The sequence below is a fragment of the Chelonoidis abingdonii genome, chromosome 2, assembly GCF_003597395.2.
Source record: "Chelonoidis abingdonii isolate Lonesome George chromosome 2, CheloAbing_2.0, whole genome shotgun sequence".
Lineage (NCBI taxonomy): Eukaryota > Metazoa > Chordata > Testudines > Testudinidae > Chelonoidis > Chelonoidis abingdonii.
The window spans coordinates 57946655-57964423 of NC_133770.1; the positions used below are offsets into that span (position 1 = coordinate 57946655).

Consider the following 17769-nt stretch of genomic DNA (forward strand, 5'->3'; position numbering starts at 1 on the left):
ATGTAAACAAAGTGTAATAATTATTACTGTAACTTGGAGACAAGTCCACCAGTCACTAGACTGAAACTGTTATCCCGTTCGATACAGATCTTCAAACGGCTGAGAGGTTACAACAGTTTTCATCCATAGCAATTTGAAAGGCATGTGAATCGCTGCCCTAGATGCGAAGGGCTCTGTATCCCTTTGTTTGTTAGGCTTGCCTACATTACAGTTGGACCTTACAGTGGCACAGTTGTACTGCTACAGCTGTAAAGTCTCCTGTGTAGCCTCTTTTTGCAGGCAAGACAGAGCTCTTCTGCCTCTATAATTAAACCACCCCCAACAACTGGTGTTAGCTATGTCGGCAGATGAGCCTCTCCTGCTGGCACAGAACTGTCCAAGCCAGCACTTTTGTTGGTGAAACTCATGTTGGTCAGTGGACAATGCACAGTTTTGATCTTTTTGCTCTTGGTGTTCAAGAACCAAGGGATTCTAGTATTGACATTAGCAGCAGAAACTCTGTAGCTGGTAGGAAGGTGTGGTAGCACTATGGACCTGCCCCACCTCCACATGGACTATCAGAGCAGGGCTAAAATAAGGATGGGAGTGAAGGGAATAGCAGATGCCATTGTTGTGGCCTGTCCCCAAGCAATCCCAGAGTCCTTGTGCCTACTTCAAAGACAATGCCTCAGTAAACTGCTGCCAATACACAGTCTTCTCCTCCCAGTCAGACAGTGGTTTAAAGCTACAATATATCCCATAATAGTGTCATGAACAAACAATGACTTAAAAAAAAGTTTAATGCCAGAGTACCAGATCTGGAAAAAAAACCCAGACTTTTAGAATCTTTAGAGAAGCAGCAAAAGTAAAATGATTCAAATAAAATCAGCATGTAAAAATCCTGAGTTTTATCAAGTTTACTGAGAAATATGCCTTTTGAATGTTTTAACCCATTGAGGTAAGTGATCTCTCTCTTTGAAAGTGAAAAATACACAGACAGCAAAAGAAGTCTGTAGATGATAACTGTAGGCCAATGGTCTCATACTGTGGTCTGTAGAACCCTTCCATGTGGTCCGTACCAAATAATATTTTGAGTCTAAAATGTTGAAGTGTTGTGTGGGGAGGTGGGTTCATGAGAAGTTCTCTTTTAGAAAGTGGTCGACAAAATGTAAAACTTGGAGAAAAATTGATTTAAACTTCTTAACTTGTGATATTTAATGTTGTGTTATAATGAATGCCTTCCAGCTCCCACCAAGTAAAATGGACACTTATTTACTATAACGATTGTCTGAAATAACTCTTAATAATAACATCTTAGGACTGAATCCTGATCTTCTCTGTAAAAATGAGTAATGACTAAATGGAAGGGAAAGCTGAGAGGCAAACTGCAGTGTATAGAATCAGGGAGCGCAGATGGGATCCAGGTATCATATGCTACAGTGTGGTAGCAGATCCTCATTATTACCATGATGAGACAAGCTCCATGGCCATGGAGGACAAATTCTGTCAGAAAAGGGGCATGTCTGTCTCTGAAACCAAACTGTATGTAGAGTGCCATTCATGAGTAGCTTTTATCTGGCTTCTGTAGCACTAAGCACTTTTTCTACAGAATAGAACAGTAGTGCTCCATGTTGTTGTTTAGTCTGGTTCACATGTGGCGTCCTATCTAGATAAGGTAGGTTTGCACAAAGACCACAATTATCAGTGTAGATGTGTTTATGCCAGGGCACTGCTGCAGCATTTCTTTTTTTTTTTTTTGGTGTGTTTTGTTTTTTTTAAGCCACTATTAGTTTCGATAAAGGGGCATATAGCAGTATAGTTTAATACATTATTTGACTGTCTAGAACCAGCTATTCATTTTAATCTGAAGATTACCTTGACATGCAACCTTCAGTTCCTTGGCATCTGTGACAGTGGTTCTTTTATCCAACCTCTTCTTTTCAGTTCGACGATGGCTACGTTTTTTCTTGGTCTCTCCCCAAAGATTTGATCCACCATGCATGCTTGGAATGTTCAGAATGGCAATTCCTTCCAGAGAAATATTGATTAAGTCTAGCTGAATTCCATCACACTGATTAGCAAAGGAAACAAAGAAATAAAGAGAGAAAGCAGTAAGACAGAAAGAGAAAATCAGAATGTTCTACCTACCAGTTGTTTTTTTCCTTCATCATTCCTCCTACTGTCAAATACATATTTCTGTTTAATACTAAAATATATATATATATATCATCTCTGGAAAGGAACTATGAGCTGGGAAGAAGGATACTAGGTCCTGGTTCAGGAGACAGAATGTGGATATGATTACTATTCATCCCCAGATTGCTTGCTTAAATATGGAACTATCTGGAAATGAAAAGTTGTTATCTGATGGTTACGCATTGACTGATGTGAAATGTGTTCATGATCTCACTACAGCTCTTACTGGACAAATATCCATACCACAAACACTACCTTCACAATAACTGGATCTCCTGTCTGTCCCAGAGAACCACTTTTTCTATTTTAGGGTTTTATACTGCTGCCCAACACCACAGTATCTGAGCACTTTCCATGTAAGATCAGTAGCAACAGTGCAAGTCTCTACGTAGACTTCATGGAGTTTCTGACACCTCCACTGCTGTTAATCAAAACCCTTTTCTGAACATTAATTTACTTTTAAAGTTAAAATTAACCTTCTAGAGCAGTGTTTCTGAAACTGAGGTCCATGAGGGTACTCCAGAGAGTCTGCAAGCCCAGCTGATCAACTCCTCCCTCTCCCTCCCTGACCTCCTTCCCCTCCCTCCCAGAGCCTCCTGCACTCCAGGGAACAGCTGTTCAGAAGCATGCAAGAGGCCCTGGGAGGGAAGGGGAGTAGTGGGGACAGAGTGGAAAAAGGCAGGGAAAAGGAGGGACAGGGTGGAGTGGGAGTGGGAAGAGGTGGGGCCTTGGGAAAAGGAGTGGGGTGGGGCAGAGGCCTGGGGGTGAGTGGGAGGAGGTTTGGGGGGGTCCCCAAATTTTTTAAAATCAAAATGAGGGTCCTTGAGTTGCTAAAGTTTGAGAACCGCTATTCTAGAGGACTTTAATTTATCACCACATCTGACAGACTAATAGCACACACTCGCTTAATACTATATAGCAGTCAAATCATTGGGAATGAGCCCATGTTGGAGATAAATCAAAGACCTTCCTGGCCAGAAGCAAAGTGCTATCAGTAGAGCCATAAGGAAACTTCTTTTCTGCTTTAAAAATCAGTTTCTTCAATAATATAATAGTTTTCCTTGAAAGTGATATAAGGAATCCCACTTTGGTTTCTTTGATATCTCTTTAGGAAAGTTAGTGTTCATGACAGATGCTAGATGGAAAGTCTAAGGCCTGGTCTACACTGGGGCGGGGAGGGGAAAGGAGGGGATGTCGATGTAAGATACGCAACTTCAGATATGGGAATACCGTAGCTGAAGTCGACGTATCTTATTTTGACTTATCTCCCACCTCATGGTGCGGGATCAACGGCCGTGGCTCCCCTGTTGACTCCGCTACCGCCGCTCGCTCTGGTGGAATTCTGGAGTCAAAGGGACCATGTTCAGGGATCGATATATCGCATCTAGACAAGACATGATATGTCAATCCCCAATAAATCGATCCATACCCATCGATATGGCGGGTTGTCTGGACGTACCCTTAAACAGCAAACTCCCCTGTTTATCCAGAGAACAGGAAACCTATTTAGAACAGGAGTTACTACACACTGCCCCGTTTACACCTCCTAAAGATGAGGTAGATTGAGGAGTGTGAAGATAATTTAGTTTCTGTACTCATTCAGTCCTTGGCCTCTCAGCTGATACTTCCAATACACATACAAGGTAGTGGTGGTTTTCCAGTACAGACACCTGTTCCCTTAGGAACCAGGTCAAGACCACTATGTCATTCCACCTACAGCATGGAACTGAACAGCAACCGGATGGAAAACAAATAACTTTTGGTTACTACAAACTGGATTATATTTGCACCCGTTACAGGAGCAAAGACTTCATATCCATTTATTAATTCACTGAGTCCCCCAAAGTCTCCAGGATCCACATTCCCATATTGGCTGAAGTTATTTGCACCCTAGCCTCATGCCTCACAAGACAACTAAGATTTGTAGGCATCCTGGCATAACCACATGCTTTATTATATATTGCAGTATATATGGATATGTTAGATCCCGGTCCTATAATTTACAATATACTAGTGGATGCCTGCACTTTCATCGAGCCCTTTCAGCAGGGTTCTGCATAGTTACAGGAACCCACTTGTACATTTTAAATGCAGGATTATGGCCTGAATTTGGAATGTCAATATATAATTACCAGGAAGAAATGTAGAAAAACAAATGCTTCAGTGAGAGTTCATTGACATCTGGTAGCTCACTGCTCTACAGGCCACTGTCATTTTCTTTCTCTGCTTAACACTAAGTCTTTATTAAGGCTTTTACCAAGAAAAAGAGCCTGCTACATATAATTATGATCATCCCTGCCCCAATTGTTCACTTATCCTGTAACTCACCCAAAGCACAAAACCAAACCATACTTAGCGGATACTCCTCTGTCTCTTTCAAATGCTTTTAACAATATTACAAATCTAGAGAAGAGACAAGAGCGATCACAATAGTAAGGCTTCCTTTTTATATTGTCTCTCCAAAAATTAAAACATTTAAAGCCATGTATAATATTCAGAGAGGGAAGATGGTAACATTCAATGACGTCTTGAAATGACTTGGCAGTTGTGGCAACAAGTATAACAGGCACATTTTTATTGACTTTCAAAAAAAGGTGATGAGTGTCTTCAATGTCATTTTGGAAGAAAACTCATGTTTTTTCTATATTTTATATGTATTAAAGATAAAGATGATTTATTTTACTAAAAAATTCTGTTCATGTGTATACTTACTTACTGCTATACATTCTAGATAAACAGATATTAATTTCATAATTAAAAGTAATCTTGTGTAAATACCCTGCAGGCCTCAATGAATCAAACACATACTGTGTGTCAGGCCTCCCACTGTCTTCAAGTGGAATGTACTGGCTGGATAATTAGATAGTACATATTTTTTAACCTTATTTGCATGCATATTATATCTTTTGCACACTGACAAGCAGCAGTAACAACAAAAGTCAGATTACCGCAGGGAATTCCCACAAAGAAGTCTTCATTCCTTATAATTTGCAACCTAAATTAAAATAATTTGATCTTTGACAAGGATGAAATGTCAAGCAGAAGGGGGTCCTCTACAAGCCACAGCCTGTGGCTTCTGAAATCTGCCTAATTTATGTCAGTCACTTCTTAATACATATTTAAGTATTACACGAAAAAGATGATAAATATGCAATCTGACACCTTTGGTATTTCCCTGCTGTTAATTTATAAAGGTCTGGCATCCCCCAAACCGACTGGAATTATTTAAATAAAAGAATTGTAAAATAAGAGAGTGCCGGGGCCTCACTTCCATTTTCACTCAATATTGAACACAGCAGGTAGTACACTAAGACAATTATTTGACTAGGCCTCAGAATCCCACTGTGATGAGTTACTTTCAGAATTAGTAAAGGAGGATTTCTTTTGTTCATACACAGAGAAGGAGTTTACTCTATAGGTAGCTTTTTGTTGCCCTAATACATTCATATGCTAAAATAACAAATCACATATGTATTCTGTTCCTATTTTTTTCTGTTTCAGGTAATGTAAAGGTGTTGTTAATATAACAACATGCTTTTTAGGTATATATCATGTCTATATCAACTAGAAAATAGTTTTGTTCTGGTTCCTTTTGGGTTCATTCTTGGACGCAGTCCACTTTTCTGTGTTAGCTTTTCTATTACATTCATTAGCCTGGAACATTTTAGATCTGTCTTAGAGTGAAGCTATCAAGTGTGATTTAGTTTACTGAAAAGAACTGAGATGAAGGCTATAGAATCTGAATAAGTGCAATACAGTGCTGCACCATCCTGTCACTTAATCTTGCTCATGTACATAAAAAGGTATTTATGGAGAAGAAGCTGATAGCCCAGGACATTCTGTAAAGGTTTAAGTCTAATTTTGGTAACAACTCAAATTACAAAGGAAAGAAAACTAATTTTACAGACTTCCATTTTCCTCCATAAAATTGTTTTCCTTCTCATTTAGGAGACTTGTCTTTTGGGGCCTTAATTCAGAAAAGTATTCCTATTCAGGATAGCGCTTGAACATGTGCTCTTTTCCTGAACTACTGCCTGTTCCTGTAACCTTCAAGTGCATTTTCATGGACGAATTTGAGGTTTAAAATGTACTGTTCATCTTGTACAGAAAACAAAGTACAGAACTTAAGAAATCCGAGTACATATTAGGAAGGCCAGGCTTAATTAAGTTAGAAACCAAATATAAGGATGAACAAAAACAGTATTTGCCCAGAGAATGCCTGATTAAAGTCTCCTAGTTCAGAGATACAGATTCTTAATCTTCATGGGCTTTGTTTAAGCAACATTTGGCTCTGTAGCAAATGTACTCTGTGTGTTTTATTCACAAAGTGAAATGTGGTATTATTTATCAAGGTCTCATTTGCAGTGATATCCTCGGGCAAAGGGCAGCAGGTAACAAACCAAATGAAAACACATTGTAACAAAAATGCTTATAACATAAAAACAAAACAGAATAAAATACAAATACACTGTTAGGTATTATTAGTGTAAGAGTAACCTATTTTTTAAGGTAATAGCTGTGCATAATTTATTCCCACTACTTATTACCTAAATATTAAGGAGTCCATTTCCATTTGATTTGCTCAGGTACCTCTCTTTAGCATTAATGATATTAACCATCATGCAGTGAGTGAATAAAAACAAGCATACATAATATTACGAAATTCTAATGTCTTGAATTTAATAATAATAATAATAATTTAAAGACTCTGTTTTACCACCATTCTGAGACTGGATGGAAGTTCATTTAACTTTGAGAATGCAAGATGTAAAAATATATGATCACCTATATAGCTTCTGTGTTTAAGGAGATCAACTCTTACTAGGCATAGAGCTCATGTAATGGCTGGCTGGAAAGTTGTTCATTGGAGGGAAAACCTGCTCCTGTGCTTTATAATCTGCTAAATTATATCTGAGACTTATATACCAAGACCCACATTTAAAAATCAAACCCGCTAGTCAGTTCCCCAAATATTTAGGAAAATGTTTCTCAAGTTAATTGTATTTAGAACTGAATATGAAGCACTTTCTTAAAAATCAAAATTAGGTATAAAAATCTCCTTCAAGAGCAAGATATAAATACTCCTAATTTCAGGAGAAATGGCAATTTGGCAGTGTCATCCAATTTATTTTTCTGAAGCAAAAAAATACTTTCACAAGCAAAAAATCTGCCTTTCAACCTAACAACAAACTAAGCAAGTCCCAGGCCTCATAAGCCTCAGAACTTCAGTCTTAATAATCTTTGGTGGTGTCCTGTAGACATTCGCTACAGTGACGGAAGGATCTTTTCCAACACTGTAATAAATTTACCAAGAGGTGGTAACGAGGTCAACAGAAATATTATTCTAGTGGTGTCTATACCAGGGCTTAGGTCAACTTAACTATGTGTCTCAGCGGTGTGAACTTTTCATTCCCAGGTGTGCCATAGCTAGGTTGATCGAAGTTTTAGGTGTAGATCAGGTCCTAGTATTCAAAGTGCTTCAAAGCCCATTCAATTCAAGTCAATGGGAGTATTTCAATTCACTTCAGCAGGCTTTCGATCAGGCCCTAATAACCTTTCATTAACATTTTGGGCCCACTCATCCTACCATCAGTGGCAAAATATCCCACTGACTTCGCAAAAAGTGAGTCTGGGCCCTTTGCCATTATTATCACTAAAGCAAAGGGGCTCAATCTTCTTGAGGGATGTTTGCATTATTATAACTTACATCCTCAGGATTATATTTCTAATTATATATTTTTTCACTTCACTTTTATAATGTGACTACCAGCCCCTATCAGTCACTTACACCATAGACTATTGAAACTCTCTGATCTAACATTTTTAATGCCTATTCTGTCCACATCTATCAAGGGTGCCTTTTCTGATAACGTTGGATGTATAATGGTAAGATGGCCCCTTGTGCAAAGAGAAAAAGTAGTTAATGAAGGGGAATGATTAAAAAAAAATGTATTCTTTAACCTTTATTCAGGAAAGCAAGCACAATTTTAGTGAATTGAGTTCTAAAGGTTATAAAAACTTGGGACCTAGGAATAATAAGATTTTTTATTTTAATCCTGAAGCAGTTCTGCCTCCCTCCAACAATCTTTCATTTTTCTATCTGACCCAGCGATAGTAACTTCCCTATTGATTTCTAATATTATAGTTCCCCTCTTGCCCTCTTCTACTGTATTAAGACATCACTAATCATCAAACTGAACTTTGTTCTACACCACAAATAGACATGACAAAAATAATATTTTGGGTCTGAGGTCAAAAGCTTGTGCATTCCTCTGTCTTATTGGATCTGGGCACTCTGCACTGTCCCCTCCCCCTTGCATTTCAGTCAAATCAGAAACATTTTATAGTGTAACATGCACTAATTAGTTCCTTACTTCTATTTCTACAGATTCGTGCAGCTTCTTGCAGGTAGCTGAGAAAGTTTCAGAAGTGCCAAACTCAAAATACCAAAATTTGTTCTTCATTCTGAAACAGGAAAAAAAGAAGATTATGCAATCTGAGTATCTGAACAAAAAAGCGATCATCCTGTCTCCCATCATAAGTAATGGCAAAGGCTTGGGAACGTGTGCCATCCCATTTGAAATAGATGAGCTCATTATTTTCAAAGCTTAAATGTTGGTGTCAAGTTGCATGATATCCCCTAAAGGGATAACAGGAATGAGTGGAACTGACAGGTTCAAATGTACCTTTGACTTTTCTTTTTCAGTGACAATCAGAATATTTTTTGTCACTTAACCAATGACATGCCTCAGAAAATGTACTGGTTCGTATATCATGTCTTGCACCCTGGTGGTTTAGAGTTCAAATCCCTATTCCACAGAGTTCTAGCATATGGAAGTAGGGGAGATCCTCATGATGAAGCAGAGGTAAGACAAGAATTAAATCTGTCCAAAGCCACTTGAGTGGTTCTAGTTCATTATCACAAATAAGATATTCAAAGAAAATCAAAATTCCCACCCTAATATTTCTTCAGATATTTTGCAGTTGGACAGCTACACAGGTAAAATGGGGCATGGAATTTGCATTTTGAAGTTCATTAGTGGATTCTAGTTTAAAATAAAAACAGATAAAAATTTATATTGAAAATATACAGGATAGCATGAAACCTCTGGAGACATTACACCTGTGTAGCCTCCCAAATGTATAATGAAGCGTGCACTTCTATTTTACTAGATTTATTGTACACTGTTAAATATAATCAGTACATCAGTAATACCACTTCATATAATTAAAAGCAGTTTTGTGTAACCAGAGTGAAACTTTAATTATTATTCTGGGACAAAAAGAGAAACTATCCTTCAAAAAATACCAAGTTAGACTTCATTATTTACATTTAAAAATCAGACATTAATATACTGCATTCAGTTGTAGCCATCATTCTTTGGTACAAACACAGTACACTGCACTTTGAATTAGAATGTGGCTAATCCTGCATCAATGCACAAGTGGGAAGATGCATATAGATAGATCAAGTTATAAAATCTGCCAGCTAGAGTGTAGCTCTCACCCTATCAGCTCGGTAGCTCCAGCTAAAACCTAAAGCAATTTTATGGCTTGTAAAGCGACAGCCAGTTAAAAGGCAATGTGGAGGGACACTGCATTAGTTGCCATTCCCAGAAACGTGCTGATAAAAAGTTAGATAGAATCCTACCTGGTGCACCAGGGGAGCGGTCACTACTAGAGTCTGGAATAGGGTATAGCGAGCTACTCCAAAATACCAAACTATAAAGAGAGCGAGCTGACATATTGCTGTAAAACAGTGTCAACTTTTTCAAAAAGGGCTTTTACACGGATTATTTGAAAGTCTTGGAAAACAATTTTCAGCACTGAACTCTACATTAAACCTCAGTCTGCTCTGTCTGTGAGAACAGAGACATGCTTCACAAAGCAACTATAATAAGCAGTATGAAACTATTTCAGGTGACAGTATTTTCAGAAATAGCTATGTGGCTAGATTTTCAAAACAGCCCCTATTTTGGTACCCTTCTTTGTAAGCACAAATGATAGATAATAATATTCTCAAAATAATACCTGTCTCTTATTTAGTACTTTTCATCAGTAGCTCTCAAAACACTTCACAATCTTTAATGTATTTCTCCTTACAACACCCCTGTGAGGTAGGGATGCCTAATTACCATGGTGCCTGCAAATCAGAGAATTTTTTTTCACATCCATGTCCTTAACTGGTTTCAGTTGGTCTAGCTCCATGAATAGAGCTAGAACAAAATTGACATCAGTAGAAGATATGGTGCCTACATTTTATTATCCAGTGCTTTCATACCATAGAGATAGCAGCCTTATCTCAGATAAATATGGGGAAAAATTAGTTGGCAACCCTTTGAAAATTTGGCTGTTGGTATTTTTCTACTGCTGCATACTCTGGGACAATACTTAAATGAAGAGCAGGGAAAATTTAATCAATACATTGATTCAAAGAAACAGAAAAATACTGTATTGTTTCTCTTCCTTCACATAATAAACATCCTCCTATTCAATAAAGATTAATAAACCAATATACACTTTTTCTTTTAAGGACTTCCATCTTGACACTTACTGTTATTCTTCCCCAAATGAAGTAACTTTTCTTTCCCTTTACTTGCTAATTCTTCCCCAATTCTGCAAAGGTTGCTCTAACTGGCTCTTTTTTAATGCTTCATAAATTGAAATCTCTCATTCAAAAGGGGGAGAAGAAACACATAGCAATTCTATAGTTCTATTAATGCTTATCAAGAATATAGTGGTGTTAAAATCACCTTAATCACCATGAGTAAAGAATAACAAAACCAAGGAATTGACAGTGTACTTGATGTTTACTAGAAAATGTAGTCAATATATCAGAATATTGTGGAATTATATGATAGTGGATTAATCTTTTTACCTGTTGCTGTTTGTATGGTGTATCTATTTCCTATCTCTGAGTTGTTTCCTCTGGGATCATATTATTCCCTAAAATATAGTACAGTATGCTTGTTCTCCTTTTTGTATTTGGAAGAACAGGATATAGATGATATATTTGTTATCAAGAAGGCCAGAAAGAAAACCATTTTAAAGCTTGCGTCTCATCTCTCTTTTTAAAAAGCAAAAATAAGTTGCCAGGGAATTGAATCCAAACACAATGCTGCCAATGCAGACCCACCTAATAATACCTCAGCACATACGTAGTCTATGGATCTAGGAATGGCAGGTGGGGAGTGAAGACCAAACAAGATCCTGCTTCACCACCCTTACACTTTGGGCTCATATATCTGGGAACACCATGGAAAATTAATCTGAATTAACTAAAAGTGTGAATTAAAAGTGGATTTATTACACTGCACTAAATCTTTGCGTGGACACTCTCATTCAGAATTAGGGCTAGTCTACACTAGAAGTGCTATATCAGCGCAGCTACTCCAATGCAGCTGTGCTGCTGTAACTCATCCAGTGAAGACGCTCTATGCCGATAGGAGAGCGCTCTCCCATCAGCATAATAAAGCCACCCCCAAGAGAGGCGATAGCTTCTTCCACCAACCTCGCACTGTCCACACGGGCGCTTAGGTCGGTGTAACTTACGTCACTCAGGAGGGTGGCTTATTCACACCACTGACCAACATAAGTTATACCGAAGTAAGTGGTAGTGTAGACCTGGCCTTAAAGTGGCCTTAATTCAATTTATCATAATTCACTTTGAAGGTGGAGTGGTTCAGTGTAGACACTTACTACAGGAGGAGTTCTCTCTGTCTCTCTCATTGCTGTAAATCCACCTCCCAAGAAGCAATAGCTAGGTTAAGAGAAGAAATTTTCCATCAACGTAGCACTGCCTACATGGGGACTTAGATTGGTTTAACAATGTCACTCGGTTGTGGATTTTCTACACTTTTGAGCAACACAGCTGGGTTGATGTAATTTTCTAATATAGACCAGCCCTTAGTTTCCCCATGTAGTCAAGCCGTTTCTCTCCTTTGTTCCTTGTAGCCTAGCGGCTGATGAACACCCCTACAAGACATAGCTATGCTATGTTGCCATGGTGTAGACAACAATAGCTCCCTAGACAAATTCTTCTGTCAATCTAGCTATCATCTCACAGGGAGATGGATTAACTACAGTGATGAGAGAATCTCTCTTGTCATTGTAGTGAGTGTCTACAACTGAAGCGGTACAGTGGCACAGCTGAAGCGCTGCAGCTGTGCCGCTGGAGTGTTTTAAGCATAGACATACCCTAGTACTGGAGCATGCTGTGATAAGTGGGACAATCTTCTAAAACTTGTTTGAAACAAGTTGGCAGTACAGTATAGGAAAGCTCACACTGCCATCACCTATACTATTCTTATACTGGAGATAAATAGCAGTCTTTTGTCTCTAGTTCTGCCAATCCAACACTTTGCATAAGAGCTGCATTCACTTAATTAAAAAAAAAGAAGCATAGAGCACTATTTTCATGCAAGAATCAAGTGAGTTTGCTTAAGCTGACTATGCTGCAGCTTTGCATTATTATCAGTTAATTAGAAACCCCCAACTGCTAAAATTATTTTATGTAACCTTTCTGATTAGGAAATTACAAGGCATATTATTGGGAAAATAGCCTATATCTAAATATGGAAATAATACATGTCTTATTATACACCAGAAAAGCACATGCACTGCATCTCATTATGTAATCAGTCAAGGAAAATAGATTAATATATTAATTGTATTCATAAAAAGGGGTCAGCAAATTTAAAAAAATAAATAAAATACAAACCCCAAATTCTCTGACCTAAAAAGTATTATACATAAGATTATTAGCCTTGCCTATTATTAAGGTTGTCTAAGAGTTCCCATTATAAGATCCTGTTTTCAGTTGCTTACAACTTTGCCCAACTTTAACCATTTGGGCTGAAATTTTCCATACTGGGTGCCTGCCATGGACAAGACATGTTTTACCCATGTTAAAAAATTCTGAAGACCTTCTTCTTGAAAAGCTGTAGTGTCTTTGCTTTGGAGCAGGGACTTGAAATTTGTCACAGCAGTTGTCTTTGTGGCAGGGATGTGTCTTTTGCCATCTCCATGCAAATCCACTCAAATTTGACAAAGTGATAAGCATCTGAAAAATTGCAGTTTGCACATGCTCAGTAGAAATTGCTTACCTTTTAGCAGTTATACTTCCTGACCATTCCACCTACATTGAGCCTAGGGCTGAACAGGACTTTCCCTGAAATTGAAGCTCTGGGATGCTGCGGCTGATGCCAATCAAGGAACCTGAACTGAGAGGAGGGGGCCTCTCTCTCATGTGCATCATGTGCTCTCAGAGGTCCCTCTGCTGGGCCCAGGCAGTGTGAAGGAGGCTTTTTTCTGATTCAAATGCAGAGGGAACAAGAGCTACATCTACTGATATGGGGGGTAGCAGAGTAAACTAGAACAAAGAGTGAGAGGAGGAGGGTCAGAAACTTGTACTGGAAGCTAGCAGGGGGGAGAAGGACATTGGGACTGGAAGTTGGCACATGAGGGAGACTGGGACCAGCTGGGTAAGAAGACTGGAAGCCAGAGGCAGAGGCAGAGATTAGATTATGAGCTTCTGGGAGATTGGGACAGGTTGTGCAAGGAGACTGGGGCTTAGAACCTGAGGGGGCAGGCAGAGGAGGTGAGGGAGACAGGAAAGAGATTTGATGAAGAGCTGTTGTGTGTGGGGAGACGTAGGACTGTCTGGGCAATTAGGCTAGAACAAAGAGCCAGAGATGTGAGGGAGACACTGAAAATGAGACACAGAACCCGGCCAGAAGCAAGAGGATAAGAAGTGAGTGGCAAATTTCCATAAACGAGAGACCTACTTGGGAGGAGTAGAGCTATGGCTGAGGATTATGGTGAAAAAGTGGAGGCCAGAGTGAGGGAAAGAGGTGAATATCAGTAAGAGAGAAGAATCCCAAAATAAATGTTTACAATTTATATCATATTATAGGGAGAAAACAAAGATAAAATCGGGAGAGGGGAAAAGGCCGAACCAGGGAAATTAAAGAGGAGTCAGGAAAAGACTGAAGTTTTTGGTTTTTGTCTTTAAGGTCTGAAAAGCGAGAGTATAACATTAAAAATGAACATGGGAATATAGAAATTGCCATAGTGCAGCAAAGCAGTGATATTGTGTCACAATATTCTGTACTTAACAGCGTCCAGTACCAGAGGCTTCAGAGGAAAGTCCAAGAATCTCTCTAGTGGAAAGTAATGGAATAATTTGACCAAAAGAGAAGTTTTTTCCTGACTTCAGGCAGTTAGTAATTCACTTTAACCATAAAGCATAAGGGAATATAAAAAGAGATTATAAAAACACTAGGGGAAATCTTTTTATTTTTTAGGAAAATTTGTATTACCAAGTGATAATCTATGTGCATGTGCACCTCATGCAATTCCGCTGACTTATCAGAGTTTGGCCTCTTATATCTCAACATATTTTTATTTTATGATATCTATTATGGACATTAACACCAGAAACTGTCGCGCTGACCCCTATCCCAAAGAAAGAGAAAAGTCAGAAACCTAAGCAGCTGCAAAACCTTCCATCCCCAAACATCAAACATCTGAATGTACTTAAGATTCTGCAAACTCTTTCCACGTGCAGTTTAAGGTGTTGCTAGTTTGGGATCAGGCTACCTGAGTGACTGGATCTGATAAATTAAAATACATACATGTATAAATAAGTAATATAAAACCTACAGCTAACATTGCATGACACAACTACTGTGTTTTATATTTCTGGTATGAGTTACTTAAGTAATCATTTTTATTTCAGTAAAAAAACCAAATAATCTTCAGCTGCTAAAATTAATCAATATTTGGTCATTTCATACACATAGATGTTAAAGATTTTTTTTTTAAAAGTAGTCCTGACTTTCTTATAGCAGTGTTCAGTAGACAACATATTTTCCATCTATTCTCATTGTTCATAGATCTATTATCTAGGTAATTTTATACTTAGGTAAAATGATTTCATTGTAGCACATAATATATATTAATAAGATTGTATGACTTTTTCTAATGTTCTTCTTTTCAGTTCTGTATTAACAATCATATAATTCCTGTTCTCCTTTATAATGAATCATATGCACAGGTAAGGAAATAGCCAATGGAGATGCACATCCATAAGAAATTTATGTGTGTCTGGCAAGATTTTAATAGATACCTCTTTGCCAACTTTTTCTTTCCCATTACCAACTACACTTATGGCAAATCAGTGTTAATCTACTACAGTACATGGTATAAGCATAGATTGTATAGATATATGGCTAAATTCCTAAGGACTATTCAGGGACAGCTGCAAAACTAGATTTGCACAGTAAATAAATCAATCTAAGGCATCCATATGATCACATAACTACATTACAGATGATCATAGGTAAATTTACCATATAAAAATGGCTCTGCCATTCAAAAAGATCATGCCATTGTCTTAGTCTATCACTAGTCCCACAGCTGCTTTTTCAGCAATTTATCAGTATTTAACTCTATAACTATCTTGCACTGCAATTAATTTTGTTTTGTAACCTGCATTTGTATATTCTGCTCTTCTACTGCTATACTATGCACAACCCCGTCATCTTCCCACTTTCTCCAGCTCTCCACCCATTTCCCTTCTGTTCCTGTGATCCACATCTTCACATATCACCAATTAACATCCATTTTCCACCTCCTCGCTGACGGTGGAGGCTCTCCCTCCATGCATGTTCTCACACTCAAACATGATCTTCCCCTCAATCACTTTGCTAAATCCCATACCTTCTTGGTCCCATACATATTTCCTCTTTTTTGTTATTTTACTCTCTAAATTGCCTATTCCTGTGACCCCCTCCCATCCCTTCCATATCTGAAACCCAACTGTTACTCTCTGTCTTACCTATGAGGCTGATTTTCCCACGTCCTCTGCTCATCCTATATTCTGTGAGACTTAAGTGATGGATAGGACTAATGCTGGCCTCTACATAGGAATGAATTTTATCCTAAAATACTATTCAGAAAGTAGATATTTTAATAGATAAGCACCATGGTTCAATCATTATAATCATTCATTGTGCAGGATACTGGAACTTTTCTAGTCACTGGGTGGCTAGATGATTTTGGAGTCATACCTCTGAATACACCTGTGTTGTGTTGATATGCAACATGATACACTGTGTTGTTTAATAGGGAAAAAAGATGACATCTTTCTCCAGGGATTATAGAGATGTTACTCTCAACTGGCACAAGTTAACAGGAGGTTAACCTAGAGCACCTGGCATAAAAACCTGTAATTACAAAGCACTATGGTATTTCAATGATAGGATTTTAACAGAGACTTCCCACATAACCAAACTGGCTTTCTGATCTGTGATAAGTTACCTTGAGAAGCAAATGCCAGGATTCCTCATTTCAGTCAGATATTTATTTCAGTATTAAAAGCAATTATTAACACGGTTGCAAAATGTATTGCAAAATGTATTGTGATTTTTTTTTTACCAATAATCAATATGTTTACTGTGTCTGTTACTATAAACTATACCATGCACCTTTACCACACTATTCCATGCTCTTAACTATTCTGTGTCTGTTACCCACCGTATCGATTCCTACACTTAAAATTTTATTTATATTTATCCTGATACTTCCTGTCACTTTCTCTCCCAATTCCCCAGTCTTGGGAACAGATGCTGATGTACCAATGACTCATTAATCTGAAGAGGGTTTTAATATGAACAAAAATGAAGTCTGTAAACTAATTCACATTTAACAGGCCTGACTGTACCAGAGAATCAATAAAGCACTGTTTGAAAACCTCTATATGTATGTTATAATAGACCAAATAGTTTAGAGCAAGGTCACAGAACTTCACATTTCATCTTTAAATTATGTCAGAGGAATAAAACAATTTTCCTTTTTTTCACCCTAATATCCTGGTATGTAAAAGCAGATATGACACTGAGTACTACTTAAATTAATGAAACCATTGTTATAGTTCTCCAAAGGTTTAGGGACAGGTTTATAGGAAGAATCTTGTGGCTGGCTGCTGCAGCTGCATGAAACTCACTATATTCTAGAATTAAAAATGCATAAAGCAGTTTTATGAACTGCTTCCCTGTAAAGTAAGTCCATCTGGAATTCATTACTCTGTTTCTCTAACCAGCAGTGTTTAACTCTCACTGATGAACTGAAGTAGCCCAATGATGTTCAATTGGGAAAAAAGGTTAAAAAATCTGAAACACCTTTAAAAAGGATTGTTAGCCCTTCCAAATAGAAAACAACAAAACAAGTAAGAAAAATTACTAAACGGACACAAAGCAGTTACAGCAAATTCCAGGGACCTAGAAGGAACCCCCTCTATATACACAAGGATGCATCCTCCTCACTTGTTCCTCCGCCAGCCTATACAGAAGAGGGGGAGGGCTGCCCCGTGGCACAAACTCTGCTTTAGGATCTCTTCAGAAGATGCTCTATTGGAGCTTGACTGGATGGAATTCTGATGGGCTTTGGTGCAGGCCTAGGGACAGAGCAGGAGAAGCCACAGCATTCTGTCTGAGGCCAGGTCTACACTGCGACTTTAAATCGGTTTAATGGCCGATATACCGATTTAACGCTGTATCCGTTCACACGACGTCGTCATTAATATCGAGTTAA

The 17769-nt window shown here is 38.1% G+C and overlaps 1 protein-coding gene across 3 annotated transcripts in view; it reads right to left on the bottom strand.

The window, feature by feature from the left end:
- Positions 1 to 17769, bottom strand: part of DGKB (diacylglycerol kinase beta) — a 495108-nt gene that overhangs the window by 121545 nt on the left and 355794 nt on the right. For all 3 annotated transcript variants that reach the window (XM_032784097.2, XM_032784098.2, XM_032784096.2), the window contains 2 exons: positions 8550 to 8640; positions 1855 to 2050 (listed from right to left, as the gene is read on the bottom strand). In XM_032784097.2, the coding sequence (XP_032639988.1) occupies positions 1855 to 2050; positions 8550 to 8640 (287 nt within the window). The remainder of the gene's footprint in view (positions 1 to 1854; positions 2051 to 8549; positions 8641 to 17769) is intronic.